General features: G+C 52.7%; 1 protein-coding gene across 3 annotated transcripts; it reads left to right on the top strand.

Moving 5' to 3' along the window:
* The first annotated feature begins 2115 nt into the window (after positions 1-2115).
* On the top strand, positions 2116-6448 carry ATP5MPL (ATP synthase membrane subunit 6.8PL). 3 transcript variants are annotated; one of them, XM_006925605.3, is made up of 5 exons: positions 2116-2228; positions 3213-3370; positions 4790-4913; positions 5622-5645; positions 6285-6448. In XM_006925605.3, exons 3-5 carry the CDS (start codon positions 4790-4792, stop codon positions 6317-6319), a joined length of 183 nt encoding a protein of 60 aa, XP_006925667.1. In that variant the 5' UTR covers positions 2116-2228; positions 3213-3370; the 3' UTR covers positions 6320-6448. The 3 variants fall into 3 exon arrangements, with proteins under 3 accessions (XP_006925667.1, XP_006925666.1, XP_015455249.1); XM_006925604.3 differs by lacking the exon at positions 3213-3370; XM_015599763.2 differs by lacking the exons at positions 2116-2228; positions 3213-3370 and adding an exon at positions 4410-4472.
* The last annotated feature ends 8797 nt before the right edge of the window (positions 6449-15245 follow it).

The following is a 15245-nucleotide window of genomic DNA, read 5'->3' as shown; positions in this document are numbered from 1 at the left end:
TCTAAAGTTCAGAGTTAGCTTGACACTTCTTAATAGACTTATAGACATGTAGGCCAGAGCGGGTGGGCTGGCCTTTGAAGACCTGTGGGTCTTGGAGGTTTTGCATATATGCATTCCAGAGCAGCTTGAGCTGCAGGTGAAAAGGGAAATCTAACAGCTGACAGCCATTACAGCTGCTGTTGATGTGAAAACAAGGCACTCTCAAAAAAACAGGAGAAGCCGAGCCCAAAGTACCTTCCTGTCTTCACTGACCTTCTCAACCACAAAATGTAGCATCTGCACTTTGAATAAATCTGCTGGGGTGGCCGTTTCTTTAAACATCATTTTCTTTGAAGATGTGTTTTTCTTAGGGCGTGTTGGATTTGCAACTGAAGATATTAAAATTCCATTGATCTCAAGTGGAGTTTGAAATTCAAAAGCTTTATCTTGAAATAGCTTATGACGATGTTCTTCAAGTTTCCCCCAAAAGCTTGTTGTCGACAGCGGTTTTCTAACTCATAAGTCTAAAACATGTTTCGAGATAGTGGTTCTCAAACCCGGTCCTTGTCTCAGGCCCCCTTTATACTCTTAAAAATGATTGAAGACCCTCGAGCATTTTTGTTTATGTGGGTACTATTTACCGTATTAGGGATTACCACTGAGAAATGTTTGATTACTTTTTAATTCATTTTAAGAGAACAGGAATATAATCATGTGTTAGAGAATATTTTTATGAAAAGTAACAGTATTTACCCAAAAATGTCTGCGTGAGAACGATACTTTTACATTTTCAAAGATCTCTTAATAGCTACCTAAATGGAAGACAGCTGAATTCTCATATGGTACTGTATTCATTCTGTTGTGATATCACAAGTCACACAGCCTCTGAAAACTCCACACACTAATGAGAGAATTTTAGTGAAAAAGGCAAATAATATCTCACTGTTATTATGAAAATAGTTTTTTGACTCTCAGGGGCCTTGGAAATGCCCAAACCACACTTTGAGAAACGCTACCCTAAAACGGAAAGCCTTTCAAATTTTGCATGCAGCTTCAATTGCTCTAAGCTTTCTTCTCTTTGAAGCAGGATGGTGTTCATGGCTCTTCCTTCCTGCATCCCCATCCTTCCATCTGAGCTCATTTCCTTCTGCCTGAATAATGAACACTGATTTTTTTGTTGTTTTTACTGAGGCTCTACTGGTTATTCCCTAACTGTTAATTTGTCTGAAATGTCACTTCGCCTTCTTTACTGGACGTTAATTTCCTTATGCATTGAATTCTAGATTGGCTATTAAGGTTTGCTTTTTCTTAAGTTTTCTGTGGTTTTATTTTGAAGTTTTGAGGTATCGATTTATTTTCATTTACCTGACTGCTTGGTTTCCATAAGGCTTTTTGAATCTTTGGTGTGGTTTTTTTTTTATCACTTTTGGAAAATTCTCGGCCAGCCATTTTCTAATATTCCTGTCCTCCTCTCATTTTCTTCTTCCAAGATTTCAATTACACATATGATAGACTTTCTCGCTGTAGTCTATCTCTCAACTCCTCTTTTGTCTGTTTCCAAATGGTTTCTTCTAACCTATCTTCCAATTCAGGAATTCTCCGACTGTCTAATCTGCTGTTAAACCCATCCAATTTCTATTTGGTTCTTTTTCAAATCGGCTAAGTGGTTTTCCTTTGTTTCATTTTTTATAATTTCCAGTTGTCTGAAATTTTCAATCTCGTTTTTATTTCCTGGCACATAGTAAGCATGGTTATTTTTAAAGCCTGTGTTTGTCAAGATCAATGTCTGGAGCCCCCGTGGAAGCCTTTATATTGGCTACTGAGTAGTATTGCTATGCAGAGAATCGATGCATAAAAACATGCAGAGCGAAAATATTAACATAAAGAGAAAAGGCAAAACCACCATGGGGACGCGAGATCCGACCTCTCTGCCTTCAACACAGCAAAGAAAGACGGTCCTTTTTACAGATTCACCACTGCGTCCGCGGTGTCCAGGACCTTCCCAGTTTCAGCACTGAAAGTCTCAAGGCCCGGACAAATCCGGACGGTTGGTCACCGAATTGTGACATACCCGCGGCGGCCGCTGGGGGCGCTGTACTTAATAGTTTTAAAATGTGGCTTGTATTTTGTCGGGGCGCCGCCGCTCCTTCCGCCTTCCCGGCCTGCCCCGCGCGGCGCCTGCGCGCTCGGTGACCTTCCGAGGCGGCTGTGCGGTTTCGGGTGGTCTGAGCCACCTTTCCTGTGGCGAGGTGAGCGCTGGCCGGGACTGGGCGGTGGGTGCGGGCCAGCCGAGTCGGTGCGGCGGCGGCACAGTGGCCGGCGGAGGCGCGGGGCTGGATCCGGGCCCGCGGAGGGGACCTGCGGCGAGCGGGAGCCTCTTCGGCCCCGCCGCGGCCCCAACTGACCTTGGGGTCCAACCCCTCCCGGTCCACGCGGGCGTTTCCTGCCGGGCCCCGAGGCCGAAGGGAGGCCGTCCGGGGCTTAACGGTCAGTGGGCAGCAGCGCCTTTTCCTTCGGCGTTGGCGTCCAACGCCGCCGCGCGCGGGCCGCCTTCGGTGCGGAGCGTCCTGCGGCCGTGGGAGGCTCGGCCACCCGGCTGGTCAGTGGTGGAGCCGGAGGCCCAGCCGGGGCGTCTCACCCCGTTTAGTATCTTCTCCCAGGTGCACCCCAGGTTCTCTCGCAACCCACTTGTTCCCCAAGTTATACTGTGCATGTGACAAGGCCTTGGGAGAGGGAAACGGGACCAAAACGGGATCACAGGGGGTGATTGGAGTAGAATGGAACTCGAGCCGAATCCTGGTCTGGGGCTCAGCAGGGCAGGCGTTTTCTCTCCAGTGTAAGGTCAGATAATGGTTCGCTGATAATGTGCTAGGAACTTTGCAGACCTAAGCGGGCACGGTGGACACCCATTTGACCTTTGAGTAGGATGGGCCTCTGAAGGAACAGTTCTATAAAACCCACACACAGAGCTGGAACATGTGGATGGACAGGGTGGATTCACGTGGAAAAAAGTGGGGGGTCTCACTTTAGTAAATGTGGGGAACATGTCACCTGTCTGGGCAAATATGACCACCTTAGTTATAGGAAAGCCGGGGAAAGGTGTTCGCAGTATACTAATAGCAGTCCAAGGTACTAGTGGGGAGAAGGCAGGGCCGAGGCGCCTGGGCCCTGAGCAAAACGTGGGGATAACTGACGTTTCTTTGAGCCCTTTTTATCTCCTTTGCACCCTCCAGACCCTCCTGTGGCCTCTCCTCGTGAGAGCAGCACCTCGAGGCCCCCCTCTTGGAACCCCGGTACTTTGGTGCTGTTGCTGCCAGCGGGCGTTTGTGGCGTTTCCTTCTGTGGCTGTGATCATTGACCGAATTCTTGCTCCACGCCAGGCGCTAGCAAGGCAGGGTTTCGTTTCCTTTTTAAATTCCGTCAGGGCGCCCTGTGGGGCAAGTGGCGGTATCCCTGTGTCACAGAAAGGGAAACTTCTGGAACGACAGCTTCAGGGACTTGGCCAGGGTCGAAAGAGAGCAGGCAGAACTGGGCTGGAACCCAGGAGTCCCAGACATGCAGCCTCCTTGGACCACCTTCCTCCACACTCGTCGCTGGGTGCAGGGGGCAGAGGATGCACTTGGTGCCTCTGAACTCTGAGGTCTGGGGCTCCCAGAGGCCTCCTCAGGGTCCTGTTGGGGTGCTCTCGGGCACCTTCTCGGGGCAGGGCTGGTGGTGTCTTGGACCCTTGTGCGAGGTGCAAGGATGGCTGGGGCGCGGATGAGGCTGCATCTCTAACTGAAGCCAGGGTAGCGGTTTCCAGTGAAATGGAAAGGGCTGGGTTAGTTACCCCGACAGTGACTTGAATGACTAGTTACTAGACCGCTTCAGATGTTACAAAGCTTGTTGGAATGGAAATGAGAGCATCTCATTTTAGAGTCTAGTCAATAAAAGTCACAAACATGATTTTGAGACCTGCACGTGAAAGTGAACTGTGTAAGTTCAGAATCTGATGGCTTTTCCCAGTTTCAGTCATTAAATATTTTTATTCATGAAAGAAGTTACAAGTGCAGCTCTTAGCTAGTGTCCTTGTATGCTATCTGCTTTGCGTTCAGCAGTCAAGACTGAGACACACGTAAAACACTGTGACTAGTTAATGACACTGTGTTGTTTATTGAAATTTGCTAATAGAATTTGAAGTTCTCACTGCCACCCCCCCCCAAAAAAAGATGTGATGAATGTGTTAATTAACCACACGAGAGAATCCGTTCCCCATGTATACAGATATGAAATCCCCACCACGATGTATACTTTAAATATCTTACATGTTATATGTCAGTTATACCTCAGAAAAGCTGAAATTTAACAGAAAGGACCAAGGCCCCTGATCAGCATCGCCCAAGCCTGGGTGTTAGTCTCACAGGAAATCACCACGTCTGGACCGTGTTCTTTTTCAGCTTTGAATGCCAACAGCTTTTCATCTACTGGTTCTTCAATTGAAAAGTTTGAAAGTGGTGTGTTATCTGGGGCATATTGTTAGTGGAGGGAGGCCACCTGAGAGGGGACTATTCCATGACACCTCAGGCCCGCACATGCTGGGAGAGCTCTGGGCGTGAAGAATGAGAGGTGCTGGGATGGCCAACACTGGGGCGTCGAGAGGCGAGCCCCCATGGGGTGCAGTAATGGCTGTGGGGAGTGGTGCTGGCACAAGAGGGGCTCCCTGTGGAATAGTGTGGGAAGTAGGGTGGACCTTAACAGGAAGTGGACGTGTCTTACCAGCGGAGCCTAGAACAAGGGCTGTGTAACTGTTCATCGCTGCCTTCCCTTTCAGATGTTGCAAAGCCTCATAAAAAATGTTTGGGCCCCCATGAAGCCCTACTACACCCAGGTTTACCAGGAGATCTGGGTAGGAATGGGCTTGATGACCTTCATCATTTACAAAATCAGGAGTGCTGGTGAGTTTCCCCATGTTTGATTCGTTAGTGGTCAGGAAGAAAATTATTTTCAAAAGCATCCCAATTGACATCGTAAAGGACTAGGAGTGGCCATCAGAACCCCAGCGGTCCTCCAGTAAAAGGCGGGGAGCACATGTCAGCTGGCAGACATCTGGGGACAGTTGGGGAAATTTGAACAAGACCCGGATATCAGAGAATTGTGAATTTCCTGGACGTGACGCTCGTATTTCAGGTACCTAGGAGATGTCCATAGTGTTGAGAAATGCAGGCTCAGCTAGGGGCGAAATCATGGCATGTGGTATTTTATTGTTCCTTTTCCATGGTTCTGAATGCGTGAACTATCTCCATGATAAAAGTCATTTGATTCTCAGTGGAGCAGAGATGGGGCCCAACCGTGTATTCATAAGTGATCGATTAAAGAGGGAAGAACAGAAAACTTTAAATTGCAAGACTATATTTCGGGGGGCGGTAGGGAGTTGAGCCCTGCCAATTCTGCACTGTTGAGCCGCTCACAGACATCTTTGGTAGAAATTTTACCGTGTCTTGGATTCAAGATGTCTGGTAACTCCTGCTTCCTGAAGGCTTCCTGTCACAGCTTTGCCTAAGTGTGAGCTCTTGAGCCAGTCAGACGTGGATTTCCACAACGAGGTGACTGAGGCTTTGTGGAAAGTGTTGATATGACCAAGTTTTTCTTTCCTTCTATTTTAGATAAAAGAAGTAAAGCTTTGAAAGGTAAGATTTTTGCTTTTTAAATGGGTGGGGAATGAAAAACTCCATCGCCCCTTTCCCTGACGAGGTCTGTCCCTGTTCTGAATTGACATTGGTACGTGGCTTAGTAAACATAGAAGACGCAATAGGGTCACTTCAGAAGGTGAAGTTCACTGCACCTGCTGGGAAAGAGAATTCTGAAATTCTGCTTCTTGTAATCTGAATGCTAAGAACCACCGCTCACCCCCTTGGGCCAAGTAAAGCTCCCATCTGCAGGGGTGATGGAAAAATGGATTCACCGGGGTAGCTGGTGCCACCTGTAGGAAGTACGGTTAGCTGTATGGGCCTGCTGCCCTGTGCACGTGCTCTGGGGGAAGGCACCACGTGAGTTTAGGTTCTTCGCCGTCTCCCAGAGGACAGGGAAGCTGTGGTCATTTGAGCCCTGCACAAACCAGGGCTGGCTCCTGACCTCTGTCTTGCTGCTGCATGCACAGTCGCTTACGCAGCCCCTTGAGCACACCGGGCGGGTTTGGAAAGAGCCCTCCATAGCCCTTCGTGCTGTCGAAGATTGTCGTTCACGCCTCTGACTTGTTACACTTGCGTAATTGGCTACTTCCTACCTGCTCCTCCTCTCCTGAGTCGTATCGTATTCTCTTCCAAAAGGCTCGAGTCCTGCTCCTGCCCACGGTCACCATTAGCCGGCTCTGCGCGGCGCGCGGCGGTCCGCCTGTACGTTTCACAAGCTCTGACAGATGGGACCATGGAACATCGCCGTGCGCTTGTAGAACTGTGTCCTTTGTGGCATTAATAAATGTACCTGTAAGACACCTGCTGCCTCTTCTCAGCGCCCCCGCCCCGTGTGACCGTTGTATGCAGGTCTTGGTGACACACAGCCACTCACTGAGCCTTAGGAATCCCAGTCACCGCAGGAGCTGGGGTCACACCTAGGCATGCACACGTCCGGTGTTCCACAAGAACTTGGCAGCCATGTCCTCCCTCTTACTCTGCAGCCTCCGAGCCCCCGTTTTGTCTTAGAAAATGAAGACAATCATATGCAAGATCTTAGAGTTACTGTGACGATCAGTAAGAGAAGGCTTGGGAAAGTAAATTTAAATTATTTGCAAATGAGGTGGTATTAGATGACATGGTGGGTGAGATGAGCTCCGGGAGATTTCGTCAGGAAGTCATGAGGCCGTGTACGTGATCTTGAACATCAGTGCATGTTTCTTCTGGTTCAGCAAATACCGTGTGGATACTGCATCATGCTTTTCTCCATCGAAAACAATTACCAAAGCCCCTGGAATTGCATTAAAAAAAAACATTCTAAAGCGGTAGCTTGGGATGGAAGGGAGTCCCACCTGAAGTCTAGCGCTTGACAGGTTGCTGGGGGCCTGGCCGAGGGACAGAAACAGTGGCCCCGGTCCGGTCTCTGGCTGTCTTTCTCTTTCTAAAGGCAGTGACCATCCCTGTCTCTCATCTGTTCTCAGGTGTGTCGTGTCAGGTGTGGCTGGTGGTCAGGTCCAACCAGTACCTGACAAGCGACTGCCACTTCCTGTGGGGTCTCTGAGTCTTGGCTGCTGCTTTTGTAAAATGCATGTCAAATCTACCTCCTCAGCCTCACTGACGCTTCGGGTCTTCGGCCCGGTGGGGGATGGGCATGAGAGCGTGGGACACCAGGTGGCAGCACGAGGGCTGGGAGATGGGGCAGGGTCTTCTCCATGAAGTGCTCGTTCTGCCCCCAGCGGGCGAATCAGCACTGTGGTCAGAAAGAGCGGATCTTTGAAACTGTTCTCAAACCCCAGCGCCCTGGCCTCGCCGGGGGCTGTTAGCGGGGACGTGTGGGCCCTGGGCTTTCCAACCCCGTCAGCGGGATTGGTGGGAGGGGCCTGAGACCCGTGTGTCTCATGGTCCTGGCCGCACTGATGCGCAGGGACCACGTGGAAAAGCGCTGGCCACGCAAACGGCCGCACCATCCAGAGCCCTCTGTCCCTTACTGCCACCCATGTCCCCAGGGCACCCTGGCGCGCCCACTCTGTCCTATGTATTGGGGCCCATCAGTCCTCAGAACCAAAGTAGAGCCTCAGCCCCCTCGTACAGCGGGAGGCGGTGCCGGGCCTGCGACTTGGACTCTGGGGGTCTGAACTCGCCCAGAAAGAGAGAGGTGAGGACCAAGGGACGCGGCCCGCAGAGGGGCAGGAGGGTGGTGTGCTGGCCCAGGGCGCACCCTGTACTGCCTGTGGGCTGCTTCAGTTGCCACCGGGGTGAACCAACGTCATCACAGACGCAGATCCGCCGTCACGGAGCACTGGGCTGTGCACCTTGTGTGGAGCAGGCTGAGGGGCTGAGGGGCCGTTGGGTTTTGCGTGTGGGGGAACTTAGACGAGTCGAGAGCATCCCCTGCTAGGTGGACCGGTCTGGCGGCTGCCGGCGTCACTGGCACTTTGTGGGTAGTGAGAACCGGGCAGGCTGGAGGATGTCGGGAGAGACCCCGCCCCCACCCTCGGAAATTTTTCCGGGGATCAGCCATGCCTTAAAAAGTGGAACAAAACAGTCTTCCTGCTACACCAAGTGGCTTCCTGTCCCCAAAACCCTAAGTGGAGACGGTTTCGTTATGTAGGGAAGTCGGCCTTCATTGCTAACCCAGAACCCACTGTCACACGCCACGTTCCTCACGCTTTGGGGACAAGCAGGTTGTGTGTGTCCTGGGGTGGCCTGGAAGTGGAGCCAGCATGCACCACCAGCAGATGGGCAACGCAGCTTCCTGTGGGTGATGGCACAAAGGTGGCTGTGCTGGGCACCAGGGGACAAAGGGGACCCTGTCCAAAGGAACACTAGGAGCACAGTGCTGACGGACGGGAGGCCTCACCTGCAGGGGTAGCGGCCGGTCCCAGAAGAAAGTTCAAGGAGGCTTTTTGTCCTAAAACCCACACATCCTTCCATCCTGGCCCCGTGCTGCACGGAGGACCCGAAAGGCAGAGGAGAGAGGACACAGCCAGGACATCCGAGAATGTCACTTTAAACAATGTGCTGTAACGTAGCCTCGAGGGGGCCTTGTTTTTGTCACTGTGTATCTCCGTTTCCCTCAATCGGAGCTCCAGGAAGGCCTGCTCCTGCCACCCGCGATGGGGTTGTGTCCTGGAGCCAGCGGAGCCTGAGTGCCAAGCACCTGCCCCAGGCCGTCTGCACTCACTTAACCTGCCCCCACCCTGTGAGCTCACACCGTCGCCTACTTCCCAGGCGAGGCGGTAGAGGCCCAGACGCCATGACTGGTTTGCATCAGAGGATAACTAGCTGGTTCCTGAACTAACAGAGTCAGGATTCAAAATCTGCGCATGTGCTCTAGAAGCAGACCTTGCGACAAAAGCTGCGGTACAGAGACGACAGGCACAGGCCCTTTCCTCTGGTGCTGAGAGTGGAGAACAGACTGGGAACACCTGGGCAGTGCTGGCACCGCACGCCAGCAGGGACATCTGTGCAGGACACACGGACAGGTGGGCGGTGCGGGCATCAGCACCTGCCCAGCAGCCAACCCCGACTCGGATCCTTATTATAACAGTCCATCGCAAAAACGCATTTCTGGTGCATTTAGGGAAATTTTTTTTTATTTTATTTTATTTCCCCTTTTTAATTCCTCCCCCTGCCCCCACTTCCACCCCTCATCTACGGATGTCGCCATCTCCTCTTAAGAGCTGGATCTCTGAAGGCGGGGCGTCTCCTCCCACACGCTCGCGGCGTGCACCCAGGGCCTGGCGCACCCGGGGTATGGTCCGTGGCTCCCCCTGGGGCGCGAACCCAGGACCTTCTGCGTGTAAAGCAGCCGTGCTGACCACTACACTATGGAGCCAACCCCCATCTAGGGAAATTTGAACATGATTCGGATGTTAAATTATATCAAAGAAGCATTCCTTTTACTGGGTTACTTACCACAGTGTAGGCACTGTGAGCTGAGGGCGAGGCGTGGGGGGAGGGCGGAGCTGGAGCTGGGCAGCCAGGCTCCTGGGCCCAGCGCGGCGCGCACAGTGCTGGCCGCGGGCAGTGAGGTGGAGAAGGTGCTGTCTGTCCCCACCTCGGTTCAGCGAATTCGGTCGCAACGTTGGGGTCGGATGGAGAGCTGGCCGGAGAGCTGGCCGGAACGAGAGGTGCTGAAAGTGGAAACAAACAAAACTTTTAAAAATACAGCATAAAGTATTTTAGGGAGTTTTATGCCAAGTAAAAAATTTTTTCTATTAGCTGCAGTCTCTGGGGACACTTTTCCTAAGAGTTGAATCTTGTGGCAATATCTTAAACCGGCACAGGTGACAAAATGCTTTTCGGCTACAGATGTGGTTAAAAGAACAGACTCGGAAGCCGTAGCTTCCTTCGCTCACGCTTTGTCACAAGCTCTTTGTATGGGCCATGCACGTGCCTGTCGCCCTTGGCCGCGGGGGTCCTGCCCCCTGAAGGCAGAACGCGTATTTGTGACGGTTTATAGGAAAAGCGGACTCCTGCGAACGCCCGGCTGGTGTGCAGCTGCGCCCTCCCATACCTGAGATCGTGCTGACAAGTCGGATCCAGCTCCAGGTGGCTCTGCCTCTACCATTCCTTACCGTGGGGCCTCGGCTTCCCCGCCCCCTCAGTGAGGGCGTGGGGTGGAAAGGTGTGCAGAACTGCTCTCAGCTGTCTATTCTGCAGCTGACGGACCTGTAACGAGCCTTAATTGCATAACTGGAAAATAAACTGAGCTGAGAAGGAACCGTAGGAGCGCGGGTCAGACGTTGCCGATCGCGGGAAGGGCGCCCATGTAGCCCCGTGCCTGATGGCGACCGTAGGACCGAGCGTGGGCACTTGGATTTTTGAAGGAATTTGATTGAGATGGGACGCCAGCTAATGGTTTCCTAGCTCTTGGGAAAATAGAATAAGGGAACTGTTCAGTGCCCGTATTAACAGTTACTCTGCAAATAATGACAGGGAGGCTGGGGATGGTTTTGGACCTCGCTAGCCAGGTGTCGTGGCTCTAGTGGCCCAGGACTCTGGTCCTTTCCTTTGCCAGCACAGAAACTTGATTTAGTGTGTGCCCCGGAGCTGATCAGTTTGGAGGTCCGGGAGACTGCTGCTCAAGCTGGACTCGCGGGGGCGATCGACAGACGTAGAGTAAAACTAAGTGACCAGGACATCACGTAGAGCCCAGGGAGTCCAGTCGATAATATCGTGATGACTTTGCACAGTGAGGGAAGGGCACTAGACTTGTGGTCCGGATCACTTCGTAAGGTACACAGATGTCGAATCACTAGATTGTACACCTGAAACTAATACGATATTGTACATCAACTGTAAATTTTTAAAAAAATAGGATGTTACTAAAAGAAAACTGTAACACGGGCCAGATGTTGAGACCTCAAGAAACTACAGTGAGAAGAGTAGATGAAGCCCAAGGCAAGGAGGAGAAAGGAAATAATAAAGATAGCAATAGAGCAGGAATCTTTAAATTAAAAAACAAACAACGGAGAAAGATCAATGAAAGCAAAAGCTGGTTCTTTGAGAAGATCCATTAAATGGATAAACCAAGGAAAAATAAAGGGAGAAAAAGAAATACTATCAGGATGAGGGAGGTGCATTACTACAGATTTTCCAGAATTTGAAAGGATAATACGGGAATATCACGAACAGCTTTGCACCAATAAATTCTACAGGGCGTGTGAAATGGACAGAGTCCGCTCGCTCAAGCAGAATAGAGACCCTGCACAGCCCTATGCGAAGTGCAGTAAAGCAGATCAGTGGGTGCCCGGATGGGAAGGGACCAATCACAAAGGCCAGGAGGAAACTTTTGGGGGTGATAAATATGTTCATTTCCTTGATCATGGTGATGGTTTGATGACTACACATACATCAAAACATAAATAGTGTACTTTGAACGTGAAGTTTATTGTACATCAAATATATCTCAATAAAACTGTAAGAAAAAGTTTTAAAAATCCTAGTCAACCCCCCCCAAATTACATAGTTGTTCAATGAATGAATGAATGGATGAACTGAAGAGCAGATGATGGTAGAATAAATTCTATCAATTCACCCTCTTTTTTAAAACCTGCGACAATTCTCACTGAACCTTGGCTGAAATTTACCTTTTTTGAGTAATCATTTCTTAGTAGTTGGTGAAACTTAGTGTTTTTGGTTTTTTTGTTTGTTTGTTTTTTGACTCAGGAGTAATATTAAAATACTTGAGGTCCTGAATTTAAATACCCATATGCATTTAGAAGTACATTTATAAAATAAATAAGAGAAGGGTTAATTAATTATACACCATTTTTAACCAGTAATCCAAGTTTAAGATACTGTGTGAACTTGCAAACAGCGAACATTTTGAGAATTAAGTGAGATATCAATAAGCCTTATTTTAAAATCACTTGTCCCTCACTCTTTCAAAGCTAAAACTTCCTTTGTCTTCAGTTCAATCAATAGTTTCATTATATTCACTGGTTGAATTCAAGACAGAATTCGCTTAGGATTTGGAAGTATAATAATCTGAGAACACAACAGAGAAGTCTACCACTGTCACCCCTGAGACGTCTGGGGGGTGCTAGGTGGGAGTCTCTGTGGTCCTGTTAGGGGACCATCATCCCCAGCGCACAGGTTCAGAGTCCTGCAGGGACGCGGCCGTGGGCAGGTCGCCCTCTGTTGGACAGACAGCAAGCGTGCACGCCACCGTGCTGAAGGCTCTGAAAACTCGTCTAACCCGGAGGTCTCAAACGTCTGTGACCTGGGACGCACCCTGGAGATGCTGGCTCACACATCACCAGGTGTCATTCCGAAATCTCTCCTCCCCGAGGCATAAGCGCAGGCTTCCCGATCCCGAGCGTCCTTCTTGTCCGGCAGCTCCTCCTCAGCCGGCCCCCTCATCGGTGGTGGTGACCAGGGGGCCCTGAACCCATGCCACCCGCCCTCACCCATGCTTTGCATGCGCCCTTCCTGAGCCACTAAGCTCTTAATCATTACTCATTTTCCTTACAGTTTTTTTACAGTTTTATTGAGATATATTTGATGTAGATGACGGAGAATTTTAAGGACATTTTCCTGCCTGTCATGAAGGGTCTGGGGCGGGGGGGGGACCCAGGTAGGGCGGACGCTGCTGCTGTTCCCCCAGCCCTCTGGGACCCACTCCCAGCTTTGCGGGCCTCCCCAGTGGCAGCCCCTGTGAAGTTTGCTTCTGAGCTCTGGTGGGGGAGGAGGGTCAGACTCCCAGTGCACCGGTGACCACTGACCGGCACATGTTGGGGCCAACCTGCCGCTCCCCGGTCAGGACTTGGGCCAGATGGCCCTGGACTGGCTTTCCTGCTTCCACAGCACTTAAAGGCTGTCTCACTCTGCCCTCCCAGTCTCCCTGGGGCCCCTCCCTAACACGCCCCCCACCCTGAATCCCCGCCCGGGAGCTGGCCTCTCATCACCTGGCCGGAGACCCCGGACACCTTTTAGACACGTGTGCCAGGAAACACAGGGGCCGTGCGAGGACAGGCACACAGGAGTGGCCCCAGCCACCACACCGCCACTGCGCTCCACCTGCCCTTGGCAGCCCCTCCCCCAAAGTGACCTGAAATCCCCAACCTGTGGCTCAGGGACATCACAGTGGACCTAGCAGCATCCTGAAGCATCCAGGAGCCTGGCATGAGGCCTGCCGCCCCTCCACAGAGGGACGACTGTGGGACAGCACGGAGCAGTGCCCACACAGCTACTGGAGAGCGGGCTTTCTCGCCTCTGAAAGGGGCAGAGAGGAGCCTGTGTTTGCGTCTCCATTCTGGTCTGGAAACCAACTGGCTTTTCCAGTGAAACCAGCGCGGTGGCCTCCCGTGCACCCGCGCAGGGGCCCCGAGCGTACCCCTCATATGTGCTGAGGTACTGCCGGTCACGGAGCCTCCGCCAGACACTCAAGGCAGGGTCCCCCATCCCTGAGGCCCTCATCCCTGCCAAGACGCCCTTCCACAGGGCAGCTCAAACCCAAGCCACGGCACTGCCTAGAGGTGCCCCCACCCCACATGCAGGAAGGACATGGGGCCTCTGCCTACCCGGCAGACCCTGGAGCCCCAGCACTATTGGGCCAGAGTGGTCAGGAGAGAGGGTTCACGTGTGCCGACAAGGCCGTGTTCCCTTCTGGGGGCGACTGTTTACTAATGGCACCCCAAATCAAACCACCCCGGTGGGGCCCAGCCACCTGAGCTTTCGGGAGTCCTGGAGATTCTAGTCATACTCAAGTTCAAGACCCACTGACCTGGAAGAACCTGCCTTTCAAGGAAGCCTGGAGCAAAGCCTTCTGCAAAGCAGTGAGCCACCTGCGGTTCCGCCTGGCAGTGAATCAGATGTGGGCACAGCAGGTTTTCCTAGTACCTGGCCTGATCTTCAAAGACAGGTCCCCTCGGGCCCAGCTTCCTGACGTCTGAGGAAGCCACACGTAAAGCCTGCTCCCCCTCCCTTCTGGGACCAGCCAGGTTCACCGGCCCCTATCAAGGCTGGGAGTTTTCAGAGGGCCCCCCACCCCCACCAGCGCCTGAGGCCACGGCTGGTCAATTTCCGGTATACCCAGAGGGAGGCCTGAGGCGCAGTGTTGGCTTCCCTCCAACCTTCCCCACCATGTGTCCGGCTAGTGGGCTGGGCCTGTCCCCCGACGTCCAGCCCCGAATTGGCATCGCACCAAGCTATGGGGTCCTGCCTTTCTGCCTGGTGCCATCCGCTCTCCAGGAGCCAGGGTCTCTTCCAGTCCCCAGTTTGTGGCGGAATGTATATCTTAATAAAGGTGTAGCTCGCATCACCACTGACCGAGACTCCCTGTGTGCACCAGGCCTCTGGCACAGGAGGGCCACTTTCTTCAGGAGCCAGGCTTCTCCCCAGCCCACCGCCACCTGCCCACCGAACCAAGAGCCGGGGCCCAGCCTCCCGGCGCATGAGCCAACGCGAGTTGCCCTGTGTTTACTGGAACATGGACATTTGACCAGTACTAGACTCACTGCACAGAGCCACCCCTGTCTTGTGCAGGTGACAGCCCTGATGCCTCTCCTGTGCCTCCCGTTTCCTGCTCTGCCTGCAAACCGAGGCGGCGGGTGGAGCGCCCGCGGACATCCAGTCCGTCCTCACGTGCTGTCCTTCGGCTTGTGCCCTCACATCAGCCCAGGCAGGACGGGGGGTCCCCAGGGAACCCGGCCTCCCGGAGCCAGCCCTGGTCTGAGAGACGGAGGCTCCGCGCGTCCCTCCGGGGCCGTTGTCCTCACCCCACTGCCCACCCCGCCCTGCTCCTCACCTCCCTCATAGACTCACCCCGATGGCCATGGCATGACACCCTGTGGGACCCTCATGGCTCCCACATGACGCTTTGCCACATCGCCCTCCCCCCACGGGCACCGGCCCTCCTCTCTTCCTGGTCCGAATGCCTGAGGGGTCATGGACGGGCCCAGTGCGTCATTTTGCACCCAGCTGTCGGCCATGGCCAGCCCGTGCGTGAGCCACCTTCGGGCCGGGCGTCCACTCTCCAGCCCCCCGGCGTGACCAGTGTGACCAGCAGGGACTGTGGGAGCTCTGATCAGCTCGCTCCGCCGCCGAAATCCCATCTCGGATTCAAATTTCCCTTCGTAAGGCCCCAAGTTCGTGAAGTTGTACTTAACT

This window comes from Pteropus alecto, unplaced genomic scaffold (assembly GCF_000325575.1).
Source record: "Pteropus alecto unplaced genomic scaffold, ASM32557v1 scaffold8, whole genome shotgun sequence".
NCBI lineage: Eukaryota > Metazoa > Chordata > Mammalia > Chiroptera > Pteropodidae > Pteropus > Pteropus alecto.
Note: the sequence above shows the minus strand (reverse complement) of the source record. Positions and strands in the feature narration are given on the sequence as shown.